At 42.9% G+C, this 20,629-nt stretch overlaps 2 protein-coding genes across 2 annotated transcripts in view; both read right to left on the bottom strand.

Annotated features, from left to right (window-relative positions):
* Positions 1 to 17,103, bottom strand: part of mgat4b (alpha-1,3-mannosyl-glycoprotein 4-beta-N-acetylglucosaminyltransferase B) — a 41,021-nt gene extending 23,918 nt beyond the window's left edge. Inside the window, exon 1 of the mRNA XM_033967103.2 lies at positions 16,898 to 17,103. Coding sequence (XP_033822994.1) covers positions 16,898 to 16,994 — 97 coding nt within the window. The 5' untranslated portion in view covers positions 16,995 to 17,103. The remainder of the gene's footprint in view (positions 1 to 16,897) is intronic.
* Positions 1 to 20,629, bottom strand: part of canx (calnexin) — a 251,927-nt gene that overhangs the window by 43,714 nt on the left and 187,584 nt on the right. The gene's annotated exons all lie outside the window — the stretch shown is intronic.

Here is a 20,629-nt window from a genome sequence, read left to right as displayed (position 1 = left end):
CAAAAATTTTGAATAAAAATGTGATTTAAAGATGCCAACAAAACAAAACAAAATGCCAATAAATTACGTTATGTGAGCTTAAAGAAGTCTGTCCAATAAACTGCACAATGTCGACATTTCATATAAGACACCAACCAGACAATAACAAAACAAACTATTCTTTGAAAATAAAGCAAACAGATCATTTGCATTTTTTGACAATCGACTATACAATAGCAAATAACTGAAAATGTGGCGCAGCTGAGATTGAACAAACTTTAGTGCAGTTTTAACTGAGGTGACCTTATCCACTCGAGTGTCTCCAAACGTTTTTAAGCTCTGTTTACAAAATGAAATTTGCCTGACAACACAAGCTAGGTGAAATATAATTGGATAAAAACTCTACCACAATAAACAACATTGGAAGCCACTCAAACATGGATATAATACGACATAAAGAGAACAGAAAATAGAGAATATTTTTGTTTGCATATTTATGAAAATAATAAATAAATTCACTTTTCTGAGAATGTTTAGGCCAGCAGAGAGGGCCCACCACTGACTATTACTACTGCTGCTACTAGATCTGCTCCTTCTATTAGTACTGATGCTACCTACCTACCACTATTACTACTACTACTACTACTACTGCTACTACCACTACTACTACTAGGCGTACTCCTACTACTACTGATTCTACTACCTACCTCTACTACTACTACTACTGCTGCTGCTGCTGCTGCTGCTATTGCTATGACTGATGCTACTTACTACTACTAATACTACAATTTAGTAGTATTACTACTACTATTACTACTACTACTGCTACATTACTGCTACTACAACTCTGACATCTACACCATGCCAATTCTTCCAATTACAAATTCATTTTTTCCATGTCTCTCATTTCTATTCCCACATCTGAGTTCAGCTACCCCACGAGCACAGGCCACTCCAGTATTTGCAGCACCACCAGTCATAGTAATAGTAATGGTAGGAGTATATTGATAATGTGATACGGGGTCTGTGGTCAGGCCTATCCCACACTAGTGACATCATCAGCTCCTCTTTTGTTCATAGGTCATGTGATCAGCTTGTGGCAATATCCCAGAATATTACTGACTCATCCTCTGAAACATTAGGAAAAACACCACAGAACAACCAAACAGCTTGGGTCAGATCTGCTTTGGTCTAGGTTTAGTCACATTTTAATAATAGACTGTATAAAGAGGTGGACTAAGAGAGTGTGACGTCACTCATAGTGTTCACCTCCAGTCAAATGAAGTTCATTGAGGCTAGCAGCTATAGAGGCAAATTTAGAGTATCATAGGACCAAAGAGCCAATCAGCACAGTTTTGTATCATGTTTTTGTAAATTTATGGAGAATTGTCATAAGGAATATGAGTGATGTAGGGTTGTGGGCGGAGCCTTATACCGCTTACTGGGGTTCAAACAGGGCCCGGGAGAGATTACTAAGATCTAAAATAAGCCAAATAATTTTCCTTTAAGTTAAAGGAATTGTAGTCTACACAACTGAACCTGTGTGTCCAGAGCCTGAACCTGCAGCTAGAGACACAAGTGTGTCTCTTTCTCAGTCTATGGAGAGGCCTCATGTGAAAGAACCTCCAGAATTCACACACTGAGCTGCAGAGTCTGCACTAGCACTGAGCCATGATTGGCTGCAGGTGCTGGGGTTTAGGTAGTGACCATTCAGATCAGAGGGAGGCATTTTAAGTTTAAACCAACTGGATTTCAGCATTGAAACTGGCAACACAAATGAAAGACTCATGTGAGGCTCACTCTGCTTTCTGGATAATCGTCAAAACATCAAATTATAACATAAACAACTCGTCCATCATGTCCAGTGTTTTAGTGATTAAGAATAAATCAGTGTTACAATTCCATCCATCCATCCATCCATCCATCTTCTTCCGCTTTATCCGGGGCCGGGTCGCGGGGGCAGCAGTCTAAGCAGGGACTCCCAGACTTCCCTCACCCCGGACACGTCCTCCAGCTCCTCCGGTGGGACCCCAAGGCGTTCCCAGGCCAGCCGAGAGACATAGTCCCTCCAGCGTGTCCTGGGTCTTCCCCGGGGCCTCCTCCCGGTGGGACATGCCCAGAACACCTCCCTAGGGAGGCGTCCAGGAGGCATCCTGAGCAGATGCCCGAGCCACCTCAGCTGGTTCCTCTCAACGTGTAGGAGCAGCGGCTCTACTCCGAGCTCCTCCCGTGTGACCGAGCTCCTCACCCTATCCCTAAGGGTGCGCCCGGCCACTCTGCGGAGGAAGCACATTTCAGCCGCTTGTATCCGCGATCTTGTCCTTTCGGTCATTACCCAAAGCTCATGACCATAGGTGAGGGTAGGAACGTAGATTGACCGGTAAATCGAGAGCTTCGCCTTCCGGCTCAGCTCCTTCTTTACCACAACGGACCGATACAGCGACCGCATCACTGCAGACGCTGCACTGATCCGCCTGTCAATCTCCCGCTCCATCCTTCCCTCACTCGTGAACAAGACCCCGAGATACTTGAACTCCTCCACTTGGGGCAGAGACTCACCACCCACCCGGAGAGGACAGTGTTACAATTGTTAACAGTAAAATTTATATTTGGTTTGAACATGTTTACATCAGCTTTTTCCATGTTTCCCAGCCCTTGTTTACTCTCATTCTGGTTTAATCCAGGTTTAGTAATGGCTTGATTCTAGTTTAGTTCTGATATAGTTCTGGTTTAGTCCTGGTATTTGTGGTTGAAGCTTTCCACTGTCTATGTTTGATGCAAATGATGATTACCTGTAGCTGAGTGATCTGCCACACAAACCAGCATTTGACACAACAACAATCAGCAATCAATTCACTACACCAGAACTAAACCAGGTCTACATCCATAAACTACACTAAACTGAGACTAAGTCTAAATTAAACCAAGACACAACAAGGATTTATCCAAGACTAAGCAAAGACTAAAACAGGACTACCATTAAGAAGGTGCAGATACGAAACTGTCGTAACGGCTAGTGCGGGTGTGGACCAAGGAGTGCAGACTCAGGGCAAGTTGACAGTGTTTATTTACAAAATGGTGAATTTCAGTTTTTAATAGTTCATTTAACACACACGGGGAGCCAGGGAGCGGGAGGCAGACCAGACGGGCGTAGTGCAGAGCGGGGATGGGAAAGCCAGGACCAGAGCGAGGACAGGATCGGGACGAGACCGGAGCAGGGCGAGCCAGAGTAGTCCAGAGAGCGGGAGCCAGGGCAGGAGGTGAGAAGCAAGCCGGAGACCAAGACGGAACAGGAGGCAAGGCAGAGGAGTGACTGTACCGGAGCTGGAGCACAGAGGCAGGAGCAGGAATGAGCGAGAGCAGGAACGTTGACACGCGGACGGTCTGGCCCCAAGTGTCTTCTGCCGAGCCCTCATATACTCGGCAGCAGGTGGAGGTAATTATGCTGATGCGCTCCAGGTGTGCGCGGGAGGAGTCAGGAACTCCGCCCAGCTCCAGGCAGACAGGTATGGGAGGGGGAGAGAACACAGGGAGACAGAAAATGCAGGCATCATGACAGAAACATACCTTGATACAAAGTCCACAATACATATCTCAATACAGTGCACTTTCGATTCCATACAGTACGAGACGATACGATGTATTTTAAATCAATTTGATACGATTCAGTGAAATATAAAGGCTTTTGGGCCCTTAATGATCAGCCCCATTTTCACAAAAAATAAACATTAATGGAGCATTTCTCTTCCGTTTACTGAAGATGAATGAACATAAAGTGCACCTTGTTTAGTGCATGTAACTAACTCACCCACAGCTTATACAAGCTCAACATTTACATGTTTATTTATTTACTTATTTATTTAAAAGGGACAATGCACATTAAACACCAGTAAAAATACACGTGTAAATGTGCTAAAGTTATCATTTGGTAAAATATACAAAAAAATACTCTTGGCAACATATTGATACAGCAGTCCACGATATCGATAACTGTATGATTAAATTAAACGATACGCTATATCGATATTTTTAAAGTTTTGAATACCCCTAACCAGGACTAAACCAGGACTAAACCAAGAGACTAAACAAGAACTAAACCAAGACCAAAATAAGACTAGCGTACTCATCTAGAACAGATGTCTAAATACTGTCAATTCTTTCATGGGGAAATGGAGTTTGTTTTAAATGAGGTGTAAAAGTATCTGCGTATGATTCAGATCTGCTCTCTGTAAACAGGAAGTGAATTTACGTAAACTAATGGCTCCTGGGGGATTGTGGGCAAAGCGGTCCTCACAGCAGCAGCAGCAGCAGGTGTTAGCGCCCGAGCTAACGACAGAGTACATGCTAATTCTGAGTTAATGAGAGGGAGAAGACAGGAGGGGCATGGGAGAGGACAGAAAACATCACTCAGCATGGAGTCACAGACAGGACAAAATCTCACGCCTTAAACCAGATGACACAACCAGGAGGAACCGTTTGAGAAATATGTTCAATTTAGGGTGACTAAATTTACCTGACACAGTCCCAGTTTGGAGCCCTGTGTCCCGGCAGATTTATACAAAACTAAAGATCGAGCGATATGGGATTTTTCATGGCTGATACAATTGTTTAGAATCCAGAGCAACCAATGGCCGATTAGCTCTGCTCCTATTCCTCCCTCACCTACACCCCCCACCCCTACTCCCCTCTCCTACCCTCCCCGTCCTACTTCCCCACTCTCTCATAACCCTCCCTTCCCTGTCTGTCCCTTTTTTAAATGAATTGAATTTTGCTTCTAAAATTCAAAAATTTTGGAGTTCATTTTCAAAAATCACTATCGATTACAGCCTGGTTGGATTAATTAAATAAAGACCAAAATTGTGTTTTGATGTATTTCCCCTGACTCCAAATCAACCATTTGAAAAGCTTAAAAGTGCTTGTGTTTGTGTAGGAGAAGCATTTCCTGTATATATATGTGTGTGTGTGTTATCTCAAACAGGAAGCACTATGGACGCTTTTATATGGGCATTACGCACGTATATGGACATAGGCTTATCACAGGAACTGGGAGCAGCTTTAACTGTAGACCTCAGATACAAGCCGCCTGTGTGTACAGACTGTAAACTACACATGGACTAAACAAGGACAGAACCAGGGCTAAACATGATCTAAACCAGGACTAAACCAGGACTGAACCAGGACTGAACCAGGACTGAACCAGGACTGAACCAGGACTAAACATGGCTTATCCAGGACTATACATGGACTATACCAAGAATGGAGCAGGGCTAAAATAGGGCTGTACATGGACTAAACCAGGACTAAACTAGGACTATAAGAGGACTAAACCAGGAACAAGGGCTAAACCAGGACTACACCAGAGCTAAACTACGACTATACATTCAATTCAATTCAATTTATTTGTAGTCATTGTCACAGAAGAACAACGAAATTGCGTTTGGAGCATCCCATAAATATATATATTTTTTGGACTAAACCAGGACTGAACTAGGACCATGCACTTCATGAATATGAATCATCACTGACATTTCACACAACCTATTGATATGGTGGAGCATCCTTCTCCTCTCTCTCTCTTTCTCCTCTCATTCTCTCTCTTCTTTTGTCATCTTTCGTCCTCTCTCTGCTCTCTCCTCTCCTCCTCCCTCTCCTCTTTCCTCTTCTCTCTCCTTCTTTCCTCTTTCATTCCCTTCTCCTCATCTCTGTACCACTCCTTTCCACCTCTCCCTTTCTTCTCATCTGTCTGTGTAATCCCTCAGTCGTCCAGGTCTGATCCATATTCAAAACCAAAAGTAAAATCTGTCACCTGGACAAAAAGTTGTAGGAGTGAAGATGTTTTGCTGCTCATCCTTCTTCAGTTCTGGTCAGACTGTGGTGGACATGCCTAATATCTGTCTGAAGGGAGGAGCTAACTGACACTGAAACTGTAAACAGCTTTTGTTTAGAGGCTCAGTCTATTGAGCTACACTAAGTGTGTACTGTGCCTGAGACATACTTAGCATATTCATACACCCCTTAATGTGTGCTTTCACACCTATTGGCATCCTGGCTAGCTCCATTGTTGCTTTGTTTGCTTTGGGTCTGAGGATAGAGTAATAGATGGGGGACAGGTGATGCCTAAGAACCTCATTCCTGTTCAAGGAACGATTCTCTTTCCTAACAAAAATTGCTTCTTTAACTCCCCTCTCAAACCATTTCTTTTCTCTGGCTAAGATCTGTACCTCACTATCTTCAAATGAGTGGTTAGTGGCTTTGAGATGGAGATGTATAGCAGACTGGGGTCCAGAGGAGCTCTCGCGTCGTGAAATAGATATAAGGCAGTGTCCAACAATAATCTGATCCGAAATGAAGGAGCAGCTTGGGTGAGCAGCAAAATGTCTCCTACAACTGTCTCCTACAACTTTTTGTCCAGTTGACAGATTATACTTTTGTTTTTTACTATTTTACCTTTTTCTTCTCAACTCACCTACACTGCCCCTCTCTCTTCTCTCTCTCTTTGTCCCATCTGTCCCTCTCTCTCTCCCAACCCCTTCCCCCCTCTCTCTCCCTTTATTGTCATCTCTCATCTTTCTCCTCCTGTTCTCTCTTGCCCCATCTCTCCTCCTTTTCCCCTTTCTCTCTCCTCATCTCTCCCCTGCTCTTCTCCCTCCCTCACTCACTCCCTCCCTCCCTCCCTTTAGTCAACATGTTTGAGTAGCTCTCACACTGACCCTCTGTTCTGGAGGGGCCCTCACAGTGGCCCCTCTGTGTGCGGTGCCTTTAACCTGCTTGTGCCTGTCCTGCCTCCTCCTCTCTGTATAAGGAGGTGGTGGGTTAGATCTTTTATATTTCTCTCTTCTTGTCAATTCTTCTGGGCAACTTTAAACTGTGAACTTTGAACAGAGTCACATTATTATAACTTAAATCACAAATCTAATCACAAAACTGGTCCGAAAAATCACAACCATTAAATGATATAAAAGATGACAGTTTGAACTTTAGAACAGTGTTCATAATCTATTAATACATGTAAACAACCATCGTGACTGAACCAGGCCTAAACCAGGCCTAAACCAGGACTAAACCAGCACTGAACCAGCACTGAACCAGGCCTAAACCAGGACTAAACCAGCACTGAACCAGGACTAAACCAGGTCTAAACCAGGTCTAAACCAGGACTGAACCTGGAATAAATCAGGACTAAACCAGGTCTAAACCAAGACTGAACCAGGTCTAAACCAGGACTGAACCAGGTCTAAAACAGGACTGAACCAGGTCTAAAACAGGACTGAACCAGGGTTAAACCAGGTCTAAACCAGGACTGAACCTGGACTAAACCAGGCCTAAACCAGGACTAAACCAGGCCTAAACCAGGCCTAAACCAGCACTGAACCAGGACTAAATCAGATCTAAACCAGGACTAAACCAGGACTAAACCAAGACTGAACCTGGGCTAAACCAGGTATAAACCAGGACTAAACCAGGTCTAAACCAGGACTGAATCTGGACTAAATCAGATCTAAGCCAGGACTAAACCAGGACTAAACCTGGACTAAACCAAGACTGAACCTGGACTAAACCAGGACTAAACCAAGAATGAACCTGGACTAAACCAGGTATAAACCTTAAGACTAAAGCAGGACTGAACTAGCACTAAACCACAATCAAATAAAATAAAAAATAAAAATAAAATTAAACAAATAAATAAAAATAATAATACATTAAAATAAAACATGTCCGAGCTAAGTGTCCATTGTACTGGAGACTCTATAAAAGTCTGAATTATTCATATGTCAGAAGCTTCTCCAATGATAATGGCTGCACTTTATAACCACGCTCTTCAACTGGTTATCACAGCATGGCTTTAGTCTGGCTTTAGTCTATCTTTAGCCTGTCTTTCGTCCAGCTTTAGTCTGTCTTTAGTCTGGCTTTCGTCCAGCTTTAGTCTGTCTTTAGTCTGGCTTTCGTCCGGCTTTCGTCCTGTTTTCTTCCGGCTTTAGTCCGGCTTTAGGCTTCATCCTGACTGGATTAGTTTAAACTAAGGATAAACTCGTCTTGGTTTAGTTTGGGTTTGACTCTAGGTGAAGTTCTGGTTTAGACTGGTTTAGACAAGGATTAGTTCAGGTTATGTCCTGTTTAGACCTGCTGTAGTCCTGTTTTTCTCCTGGTTTAGTCCGAGTTCCGTAACGGTTTATTTCTGGTATAGTCTAGGTTAAGTACTGGTGTAGTACTGTTTTACTGGGTTCAGTCCTGGCTCAGTCCTGGTTTAGTCCTGGTTCAGTCCATGTTCAGTCCTGGTTCAGTCCTGGTTCAATGCTGGTTTAGTTCTATTATGGGATCAGAATGTTAATGTTCACTTGAGACCAACTCATTCTTAAACACAAGGACTCTCAGGGGGGGAATCTGATTGGCCGACTGATAAGCATCTCCCGTTTCCACGCCAACGCTCCGCTGAGCTGTCCGTCAAGAGGCGGTTCCCACGGAGACAAAGCACCCAAAACGAGAGAAAGGGAGGCAGCCATCTTTGAAAGGGCACAAGGGCCTGGAGAACAGCACTCCCTAATCTTAATCTGAAGTACACAGGCTAGCTCAATACCAGAATGAGTCTTACACCCCTGTGTACTGTCGGCATCTTATTATAAAGCCTTTTACTGTCCAAGATTCAGGAAGTGCGTGTAAGCATGCAAGTTGTTAGCTTTGCCATCACAGCAAAACTCCACTCTGGTCTCTGAGAATTGTGAAAAGCACTTATAAACTCATCAAGGTGGATAATTAGGATGCTCAGAACGTTTAAGGTAAAGGTAGAGCCTTTAATGGTGTTATCATACTCACAGTAATCAATTTTTTCTCCATTTATTTATTTATTTGTTAAAATGTTAAAGTTATATTGTAGTACTGATTCAACACTGATTTAGTCCCACTTTTTTCATAGTTTGGCTGGGGGTGCGACTTATACTCAGATACGACTTATATGTGAAATTATTAAACTACATAATTTCATTCTTCGTTTTTGTCACACTAACAACCACGCAAGGGCGCTCTTGGCTTTTGTACCAGTATGACACTCACGCAAAAACAGCACTTCATCTACTACCAGTTTACAGGGTTCAGAAGTGACACAGAGGATGAAGAATTCAATGGATTTAGTGATTTGGAGTGAGATCCAGAGTGAACTTGTTAGCTTGTTTTTATGCTTTAATTATCTGATTAACTATTAATATCTTTTGTAAACATACCAGACACGTATACAGTTCACTGTCTATGCCTCATGTAGTTAAATTAATATGTGTCACGCTAGCGTAGTTATCTGATTACCGTAATTGTTAATGTCTTACGTTAACATAATAGACACGTATTCAGTTCGTCGTTTATGCTTCATGTAGCTGAATAAATAAATGTGTTACATTAGCGTGCTGTACTGATATTCAGCCAATTGTTCAATCCAGAAAATACAGTACTTGAGTTTTGTTTTGGCCGTTTTTAAACCAAGTTATTTAGAAAAAAATATAGTGAGCTGACTTAAAGAAGAACACAGAAATTATAGTGCTTATAGTATAATTACAAAATACATATCTACAGTGGTCCCTCTTTTATCGTGGGGGTTACGTTCTAAAAATAACCCGCAATAGGCAAAATCCATAGTAGTAGTAGTAGTAGTAGTAGTCAGCTTTATTTTTTACATTATTATATATGTTTTAAGGCTTTAAAACCCCTCATGACACACTTTATACACTTTTCTCAGACAAGCATTAACATTTTCTCACATTTCTCTCTAAACGCTCTCAAAGTTCAAACCTTCGTAGGCGCCTTTGTCGGTGCAGAACATTCATCTACATTGTGGGTTTTGTCGGGGAGAAAACTAGCAGTAGTACTAGCAGTAGTAGTAGTAGCAGTAGCAGTAGTAGCAGTAGGAGTGGCAGTAGTAGCATGCATCTGTTTAGTGGTAGATGAAACAGTAACATTGTAGTATTAATTGTTTTAGTAGTACCATGAGTAGCAGTAGTACAAGTAATAATTGTAACAGGCTAGAACAGATTCATCCACAACTCAGAACTTGCTGATGTTGAGTCCTTGGGCAAGACACTCCCACATCGCCTAGTATGGTGAGTGAGTATGGCCTCACTTCTGTCAGTCAGGGCAGTTGTGGCTACAGAAGTTTATTAGCACCAGGTGAACAGTTGTGGTAGCAGTTGTTGTTGTAGTAGTTGTAGTAGTAACCTTAGTAGTAGTGGTAGCAGTAGTAGTTGCTGAAGTAGTTGTAATAGTAGTAATAGTAGTAATAGTAATAGGAGTGGTTGTAGCAGTTGTAGTAGTATTTTAGAGACTGAGTTGTTCCCACGGTCAAAAGGCTTGAGTGGCGGACATCTTTGAGAGGGCAGGGTGCCACAGAGCTTTGTGTTTGGGCACAGTGCAGAACCAGGACTAAGACCAGGACTATAACCATTCTGAGGGTGATTCAGTGACAGAGTCTGGACTAACAAAGACCCTCTGAGACCAGACCAGGACTTTAGACCAGACTGACAGGTACACAAGAGACGGGCTTCAATGAACAAGGGCAAAGTGTGTAGGTTTTTATCAGGGCCAAACCAGGTGAAGCAGGACTAAACCAGGTCTGGAAAAGGACTAAACCAGGTCTGGAAAAGGACTAAACCAGGTCGGGAAAAGGACTAAACCAGGTCGGGAACAGGACTAAAGCAGGTCTAAACCAGGACTAAAGCAGGTCTAAAGCATCAATAAACAAGGACAGAACCAGATCTGACAAAGGTTTGAAGCAGGACTAAACCAGGTCTGAAGCACGACTAAACCACATCTTGACCAGGACTAACGGAGGATTGAACCTGGACTGAAGCAATTCTTTAAACTAGGACTAAGCCAGGATAAAATCAGGGCTAAACAGGGTATAAAGCAGGACTAAACCATGTCAAAACCAGGTCTGAACAAGCAATAAACCAGGGCTAAACCAAGACTAGACCCTGCTTGAACTGGGGAGGTCTGTCGGGTTAGGCTTAGCAAAACCAAAACTGAAGCGTACAGAAGTTTAACTCTAACTCAATTTAAATTGGGGTCAAAACCAGACTTTTACCAGCACCAAAGTGGGACTAAACAAGGACTAAACCAGGACTAAACCAGAACTTGACCAGGTCTAAATCTGGATTCAGAGAGTCATTTTGTGAGAGAAGAGAATGAATGAATCCTTCTGTATTCTCCAGTCCGTGTGGGCAGAAAGAGAGCAGTATGGACCCATACTGAGACCATCTGCCATGGAGGAACTCTGCAGACCAGGTTTAGACCTGGTTTAGACCTGATTTTGTTCAGTCCTGATTTAGACCAGGTTTAGTCCTGATCTGGACCTGGTTTTGTTCAGTCCTGGTTAAAACCAGGTTTTCTACGGTCCTAATTTACACCCAGTTTAGTCTTGGTCCAGACCTGGTATTGCCCAGTCCTACTTTAGACCAGGTTCAGTCCTGATTGAGACCTGTTTTTCTAAAGTGTTGGTTCTAGAGTTAGTTTAAATCCTGCTATAAACCTGGTTTAATCATGGTTTAGTCCTGGTTTAGACAGCCATAGTTCTACCTCAATCTTGGCTTAGACTTCAGGTATAAAGTGGTTTCACATTTAAATTGTCCTGGTTTAGCCCTGCTGAGTCCATTTAAGTCCTGGTTTAGCCTTGCTTTGGTCCTGTTAGTCTAGTCCAGTTTGGGTCCGTCTTGATGTGGTTTACATGTCTTTCTTTGAACAGTATCTCATAAAACATGAGGAGGTTTCATGTTTGCTGCTATACAGAATTTAAGTCAAATCTGCTCTGTCACAGTTCAGATGTAAACAAACTATTCAGGCCTCAAACACGATGATGTGACACTGTAAAAATCTGTCACTTATAGAAGTTACAGAGTAACATTATAGTTACAGCACATTTCTATTACACAAACATAAGGGAGAGGCCTGGGACTAAACTTGGCTGTGTCTGACCCAGAGGAACCCCAGCGTCAAAGGTCACATCTGACAGGACCTTGGGTCACATGATGAGGTCACATGTTCCTCCTGACCCCCCCCCCCCCCCCCCCACCTCTCAGGAGTTCAAACAGCCACTCTGACATGTGGTAGTTTTTGAGGGTCGGGACTTATGGCTACTACGGTTAATTTATTAAGAAATGTTTGGGTGATGTCAGTGTCTCATGCAGCAGACTAGCTGGACCCAGCGCCCAGAGCATGATACAGGCCCACATTAACCCAAACGTACCCAAGGCTTTGGTGCACAAGTGTTTGTAAGAAGTCCAATCTGCCCCAGGGCAGCTATGACTGCAGAAGAAGCTTACCACGACCTCCACAAGGTGAGAGAGGGGTGAACAAGGAATGCATGAAATTGGAACACACAGTAAGTCAGTCTGGTCTGAGAATGTCCTGGTACTGGTCCGTCTCAGTCCTAGTCCAGATCTGGTCTAGTCCTGGTCTGAGTCCTGGTCTGAGTGCTGGTCTGAGTGCTGGTCTTAGTGCTGGTCTTAGTGCTGGTCTTAGTGCTGGTCTTTGATCTACGGTTTAGCCTTAGTCCTGCTATGGTCTCAGTCCTGGTCTCAGTCCTGGTCTCAGTCCTGGTCTCAGTCCTGGTCTCAGTCTTGGTCATGCTGTGGTCTCAGTCCTGGTCTCAGTCCTGGTCTCAGTCCTGGTCTCAGTCCTGGTCTTTGGTCTTGGAGCTGTTGAATATTTAACAGAGTCTGATCCAGTGTCTCTGAAGGAAACTTGATCACATTCAAGACTCCTACACTTACAGACATACTCAGGTGTACACCTGCTTTAGTCTAGGTTTAGTCTGGGTTTAGTCTGGATTTAATTCTGTTTTATACCTTGTTTAGTCCCACTCTCGAGTCCCAAACCAGTTCAAGACCCAGACCAGCCTGTAGACCGTATCCCAGAGACTGATGTCAAGAACAGCTGAGGGATTAAGACGCTTTTGTTTTCAAGTGTTCCCAGATCATATTACGCCTAAAGAACTAAACCAGGACTAAACCAGGACCGAACAAGGACTAGACCAGAACTGAACCAGGACCGAACAAGGACTAAACCAGAACTAAACCAGGACTAAACCAGGACTGAACCAGGACGCAACCAGGACTAAACCAGGACTAAACCAGGACTAAACCAGGACTAAACCCAGACTAAATCGGAACTAAACCAGACCTAAACCAAGACTGAATCAGGACTAAACCAGGACCAAACCGGCACTAAATCAGTACTAAACTGGGACTAAACTGGGATGGAACAAGGACTAAACCAGAACTAAACCAGGACTGAACTAGGATTAACCAGAACTAAACCAAGACTGAACCAGGACTAAACCAATACAGAACAAGCACTAAACCAGGACTAAACCACGACTAAACCAGAACTAAACCAGGACTAAACTAGGCCTAAACCAGCATTAAGTCAGAACTAAACTATGATTAAACCAGGACAGAACCAGGACTGAATCGGGACTAACAGGTCTAAGCCTGACTCGATTTCTCAGGTCTGAGTGAGTATTCTGTTGTTGGTGCAGGTCTGGACTTGTTCTCTTGTTTGTCTTCTACCTCTGAGACCTGCCCAGACCTGCCAAAACTGGGTCTAAAGTAGGTCTAAACCAGGTGCAACACAGGACTTAATCAGGATTTAAGCAGGACTTAAGCAGGTCTAAATCAAGTCTAAACCGTACCTAAAGCAGGACCAAAACAGTACTAAAGCAGGCCTACACCAAGACTAAACCAGATCTACACCAGGACAGATCTACACCAGGACTAAACCTAACATAAACCAAGCCAATGACCAGGTGTTCTGAACAAGCATCGAAACAGAAGCAGGTCTAAAACAGGTCTAAACCAAAAATAAACCAATTCAAACCAGGTCTGACCCAGGACTAAACCAATTTTCAGCCTGGTCTGAACCAGGAATAAACCAGACCTAAACCAAGACAGCTTTTAAACCACATCAAAATGAGGACTAAACCTGGCCTGAATAAATCAGGACTGCAGCAGATTTGTCAAACCAGGGTTAAAACCATTCTGAACCAGGACTGAAGCAGAGTTCAACCATGCCAAAAAAAGACTGTGGCACATCTGGCAAACCAGGACTAAACCAGGTCCAAACCAGGCCCAAACCAAGTCTAAGCAAATCAGGACTAATCAGGAAAAAAAAAAAATTAAACTTAAGCCAATCTAAATAAACCAGACCAAACCAGGACTAAAGCACACCTGACCCAAGACTAACCCAGGGCAAACATGACTGCTAACTCAGGACTAGCATAACAAAATAAATATTTGACTGAAATCAAGGCAAATTCTTGTGCCTGGTTCATGATTAACCCTGGTTCTGTGTAGCTCCTGTTTAAGTTGAATCGGACTTTGTTCTTATGTGACCCGTACATCCTCGTCTTACCTCTGACTTTTCACTGTATCTGTGGATGTATATAAACAAGCCAGAACAGATAAAAATGCCCTATTGTGTAAACAGTGTACTACAAACGTGGGACTAAACCAGGACAGACTAAAGCTATTGGCAAGACTGTTAATATTGTTTAATTCACTTACTGTACTACTCTCATATGGTCCCTGGATAAAAATGGCATAAATGAAATGCAATATTAAAGGTCCTGCATTACACAAAATGGACTCTTGTGAGCTGGTGAGTTAGAATAGGTTAGGTCTAAATTCAGGTTAGGCCTGGTTTAGACCTGGTTTAGACCTATTTTATTTAGTCCAGGTTTAGTCCTGCTCTGTTCCACCTTGTGATGTCATGAAGTGGTAGTTTTGAAGTTAACAGCTCCTTTTACCTTTAGTTCAGTAGAGATTGGCAGGGCTGAAATTACCAAAATCTTTTTAAACTCCTTATACCGTCACTTGAATCACTTTCTGAATCACTTCCTTTATTACCACATGACATCACAAGGTGGAACAGAGTGTTTTCTATTTAAGAGAAGAACTCAGCCTAAAAATGCAGGGGTTGTGTATTAAACATGTGTGAATGAAACAAAACACAACTTCAGGTCTGTTTGTGATGAGGAGACAACATTATAACATAGATCAGAAAGTAGTGTAATATGGGCCCTTTAATCCAGGAATCAACCGGATCTAAACCATGAGAACTAAAACAAACCTCAACCAGGACTGACTAAAGATTAAAACCGAAGAAGAACTGAACCAGGACTGTGGTATATCTGACAAACCAGAGCTAAATCAGATCTAAACCACGATGAACCAGGACTGAACCTGGTTTAAACCAGGTTCAAACCAGGTTACTTTAGGATGTAACTGTGGTAGACCAGGTGTAGATCAGGACTAGTGGAAGCAAAATTCCAGCAGTAAACATATAATTAGCCGGACATTCAAAAGTAGACTAAACAAAGTGGTCTAAACTTAAGCAGGTACAGACAAAATATACAGCGATGCTCCGAACTACAGGAGGTCTAAAGGTCGTTTTACACACTACATCCAAACTGGGGCTAAACTTAACCCAGACCAAACCAGGATTAAACCAGGATCAAAATAGGGCCAGACCAAGTCTACATGAGGACTAAAGCGCACAGGCCAGGATCAAACCAGGACAAGTGTGAAATGAATGCACTTTATATTCTAAGAGAAGATCAGACAAAAATCTACACAAAAACCAGGACTATACCAGAAGTAAATCAAGACGACATCCAGTGTTATCCTCCCCAATACGCCATTTATATTGTTAGGTCTATTATTTATTCAGCACCTAAATATAGCCTATAGAACCATTTACTCGATGTTGAACATGGTTTATACCTGGTTTAGTCCTGTTTGGTTTAGACTTGGTTCTGGTTTACACCTGGTTGAATTCTGTTTTTGTCCCCCCATGATTTAGACCAGTTTAATTCATGGTTTCCTTTAGCCCTGCTTTATCTTGGTTTAGCCCTGGTTTTTGAATAGGCCAGGCTTAGACCCAGGAGACCATGGTAGCTGGTCCTGGATTGGTCTTGGTTACACCTGATTTAGTCATAATTTTGTCCTGATTTAGTCCTGGTTTAGACCTGATTAGACCTGGTTTCGTTCCATGCCATGCATTTATTACAATTTGTTAAACCTATGATAGTCCTGGACTGGTCTTGTTTACACCTAGTTGGGTCCTAATTTCGTCCTGGTTTAGATCGGGTTCAGTTCTTGTTCAGAACTGGTTTAGTCCCCTCCATAATTAGTAGATTAGATTAAATCCACAAGAGCCCTGGTAAAATCCCGTTTTCATTCTGGTTTCAACCAGTTTTAGTCCTGGGTTAGACCTGGTTTAGTCCTGGTTTAGTCCTGGGTTAGACCTGGTTTAGTCCTGGTTTAGTCCTGGGTTAGGCCTGGTTTAGTCCTGGGACAGACCTGGTTTAGCCCTGGTTTAGTCCTGGTTTAGTCCTGGTTTCGACCCAGTTTAGGCTTGAGTTAGACCTGGTTTAGTTCTGGTTTAGTCCTGGGATAGACCTAGTTTAGTCCTGGTTTAGTCCTGGCTTAGCCCTGGGTTAGACCTGGTTTAGTCCTGGTTTAGACCTGGCTTAGACCTAGGTTAGACCTGGTTTAGTCCTGGTTTAGTCCTGGTTTAGTCCTGGTTTAGTCCTGGTTTAGACCTGGGTTAGACCTGGTTTAGTCCCAATTCCAGCCCGGGTTACGTCCCGTTACTCTGCTCTACGAGAACCCGCGTCAAAACAAACCGCGCTCGCTCCCACCTTCACATCTCATTTCTCCCGCTTCACAATTCACCACCAAAACGAATCGAACCGAACCAAACCGCGCTAATCTCCAAACCACAACCCCGGCCTCACGTGCTCCATCACCCCTCACGGCGGCGGCACCACAGTCCTCCGTACGCACCGGGGCTCCGCAGTGCACTGACGCCGGGCTGAGGGCGATGCTCCCCGGCCACAGGGTGCAGGGGTGAGCCGGTGGAGTGTGCGCGCGCGTGTGTTTACCTCTGGATCCGCTGAACGTCGTGTACCAGGACAGCGACACCAGCGCGCACAGGCCGAACAGGAGCAGCGTGAGGAAGGACGCATTTCGGAGCCTCATCTCCTCCACGCAATCCACATCGTTTACGAGCGAGCAGACCAGCGAGGAGACGAGGCGAGGAGACGAGGGAAGGAGAGAGGAGGAGGAGGAGGGAGAGGCAGGTAGAGAGAGTGAAAACAGCAGAGAAAGAGGAGGGGCGCTGCCGTGAGATCCCCAACCGAACTGCGCTAAAAATAACCGTTTTGGAGGCATGGAGCTGGGGGAGAGGGGGAGTGGAGGGGGCGGGGGAGAGGGGACGTGCTGCCGGGTAAACAAAAAGGAGCAAATTTGTACAGTGTAGAAATAAGAACGCAATACAGTCTGTGAACGCTAGGTGGAGTCGTGAGCTGAGATACGGTAACCCGCGCGTAACATATCCCGTATGTGTGGTATCCATATGGTGCAATGGAGACAGGAATGAGCAAAATGTTGTTTATTTAGCTAAATTTCGCCTAGTTTGTTAAGCTTCCACGACACTGCAATGCAATTACAGGCAATATGACAAAACTTTTTTTTCTTGAAGCCAGATTACAATTTCAGTTTCATCTCAATTTGTGAATTTAGTGTCTTTATGAGGTAACTAAAGTCATCTGTTTCTTCTGGAAGGTTATGCTTAATTTCATCTGATTAAATCCACCTGTAATTTGGACATTTTAAAATGCAATATTAATCTAAAACGACTTAATAAAAGAAACAAGTTTGCTGATTTCCGTGTGAGTAAACTGCAGTGCCCAGGGGGAGCTGACGTCACCGTAAACATCATCACAACAAAGCGCCACATGCTGTCGCCGATTAAGAAAATCAAATTGTAGACTGCAGTACATCACAGTGGGAGTATGTTGGTGGCAGTGAAAACAAGGAAAAAATGAATTTTGGAAAATAAGCAATTAAAGATTGCTCAAACATGAATGAATCACTCCAAATAGAACTTCGGTGAGTAAATGGTGAAACAACTATTACATGGCTAAAAGCTCTGAAAAGTCCATTTTGCTGAGTAGGTCTGATTTAACCAATCACAGTGAAGCGTGTACTTTCAAAAGAAACCAATGACTTTATATACCTCTTGAGAGCAATAAAAACCACAAAACGTTTACATGAACCATACATAAAATTGAAATCGTGATCTGGCTGAATGAAAACAGTGATTTAAAGTTTTGGTCCTATCGCCCACCCCTAATGTGTTTCATAAGCCACATGTTTAGTCCATCTCTAGAGCAAAACCTCCCGACATCTGCATGTGGAAATAAGTTTGTTTGATTATTTGAAACCTCCTTATGGTTAGCTGTAAGGTTCTGTCCAATGCCTACATCAGCCATGGTCCCACACGACAATTCTCCATAAATATTGCATACAACAACATGATACAAAACTGTATGTATGCCATGGAGTGCAAAGGGACGAGTGTCAAAAACGAAATGGAAACTTTTAAAACATATTAACACATTGTTTCCAGTGACTGTAGCATTTTCAAAACAATAAAAGGAAACATGGTGATCTAAATGTTATGTGTTAGCATTTAATATCCCAAACAGGTGAAATCCTGCCTCTTTAAAGTCCACATCTGCAGACCTGATCACAAATGCCTCCTTGGTGCAGTTTAGCTACTTTATTTTTAGTGTCTTATACAGGTGCTCTGTGCGTCACTTTTCATGTGTCAGCAGAAGCCTTGTATCCTCTGCAAGTATTCAAGTCCATAGTCCTTTTTGAACACTTTAAAGGGCCTATATATCACCCTATCATCTGATCTTTGTTATAATGTTGTTACTTCCTCAAAAACATACCTAGAGTTGTGTTTGTTTGAGTAATCCTTTATTATTAGTCTGTCTGCATCTCCAAACCTCAAAATGCTCTGTTTCACAACACATACACTCTGCATATTTAAGCTGAGTTCTCCTCTCTGTTCCACCTTGTGATGTCATGTGGTAATACAGGAAATGCTTCACTGTCTTTTTAAACTTAAACATCTTCACTAGAATCATTTGAATGATTTCAGCCCTGGATTACCCATCTTTACTAAACAAAACGTAAAAGGTAGCTGTTAAGGTGACGCATTTTGAGAACACAAACACAAGTCTGCTTTGGAGATGCAGACTTGTGTTTTTTATTTATTTATTTTGTCACAGTCCCTCAATGTGGGACAATGTGGGTCCCTACAATATAGTACTAATATTGTGTGTTTTATCGAGGTGGTGTGGCAGACCGCTCAGTGGACCCAGTGCTTCCTGGAGTATAAAAGGCCCACTTCCGCTGCTTCCTGGCTCTCTCTCATGGTTTTTGCACCTACACGCACCTTAACACTTACATACACAAAACGTTACTATGCTGACTAGCATTCACACACACCCACAGCACACGACTCACCGACAACAGGCGCATCACATTTTCTTTTTTTGCCAGACAAAGGCTGTCACGAGGCCAGTTAATACGCAGCGATAATGTGCCCTACCACTATGCAGATGACACTCAGATCTATGTCTCACTGGCAGCAGGTGAACATGGACCAGTGGATTCACTCTGACACTGCATCCAACAAATCAGTGTGTGGATACAAAACAACTTTCTCCAACTAAATTCAGACAAGACTGAAGTCTTTGGCCCACAGAAACATAGAGAAAGTGTTAGTAGTCAGATCCAGTCGCTCACTCTGAAACCTTCAAATCAGGTTAGAAATCTAGGAGAAATAATGCACTCAACTTGAACTTTAACAGCCACATCAAATCAATAACATCTGCAGCTTTTTACCATCTATACTGTCAAAACCAGACTTAGAGAGACTTATCCATGCATTTGTCTCCAGTAAATTAGACTACTGTAACAGCCTGCTCACTGGCCTCTCCAAACAAGCCTTAACACAGCTGCAGTACATCCAGAACACTGCTGCTTGGGTCCTGACTAGAACCAGGAAGAACGAGCACATAAATCCTGCGCTCAGGTCTCTGCACTGGCTCCTGTGGCTCAGAGCAGCTCTGCTTGTGAACTAGTCTCTCCATGGCCTAGCACCAAAGTAAATCTCTGACATGTTAGCGCCACATGAACCATCTCACACTCTGAGGACTTCAGGGACCGACCTCCCTTTGGTGCCCAGAGTCAGGACTAAACATGGGGAATCAGCGTTTTCAGTTTCATGCAGCTAAAACTTGGCCTCTACTTTGTCTGTTTAGCTGTGCATATGACTGAAAGGTTTTTATTCTGCACTTTTCTCATTTAATGTTCATTTTATGATGATTATTTGTATTTGTATTTGTATTTGTATTTTTTTTTTTTGTATTGTGATTTTAATGTTTCTTATTCAGTAAAGCACTTTGAATTACCTTGTGTACGAATTGTGCTATACAAATAAACTTGCCTTGCCTTGCCTACTTAAGTTTTTTTTTTTTCATGTGATTCTTTTACTGGTGGATTTTTTTTACTCTAGCATCTGTATTTTTACTTAAGTGACACAATTTAGTACTTCCTCCTGCACTGGCTTTCATGTTAAATATCTGAGGACTTATGTTCTTCATATAAAACACCAAAGGGCACAAAAATTTCACCTGTGAGGGACTGTTAAGGAACTGTCTGTGACCTGCAGTTAATTTTTAAAAAGGTATTACCATCACAACTGACCCTGTGTGTCCAGAGTCTTAACCTGCAGATAGAGACACATACAAGGGTCT

Source organism: Periophthalmus magnuspinnatus, chromosome 5 (genome assembly GCF_009829125.3).
Source record: "Periophthalmus magnuspinnatus isolate fPerMag1 chromosome 5, fPerMag1.2.pri, whole genome shotgun sequence".
Classification (NCBI taxonomy): Eukaryota; Metazoa; Chordata; class Actinopteri; order Gobiiformes; family Gobiidae; genus Periophthalmus; species Periophthalmus magnuspinnatus.
This window is presented reverse-complemented; position numbering and strand designations above follow the sequence as displayed.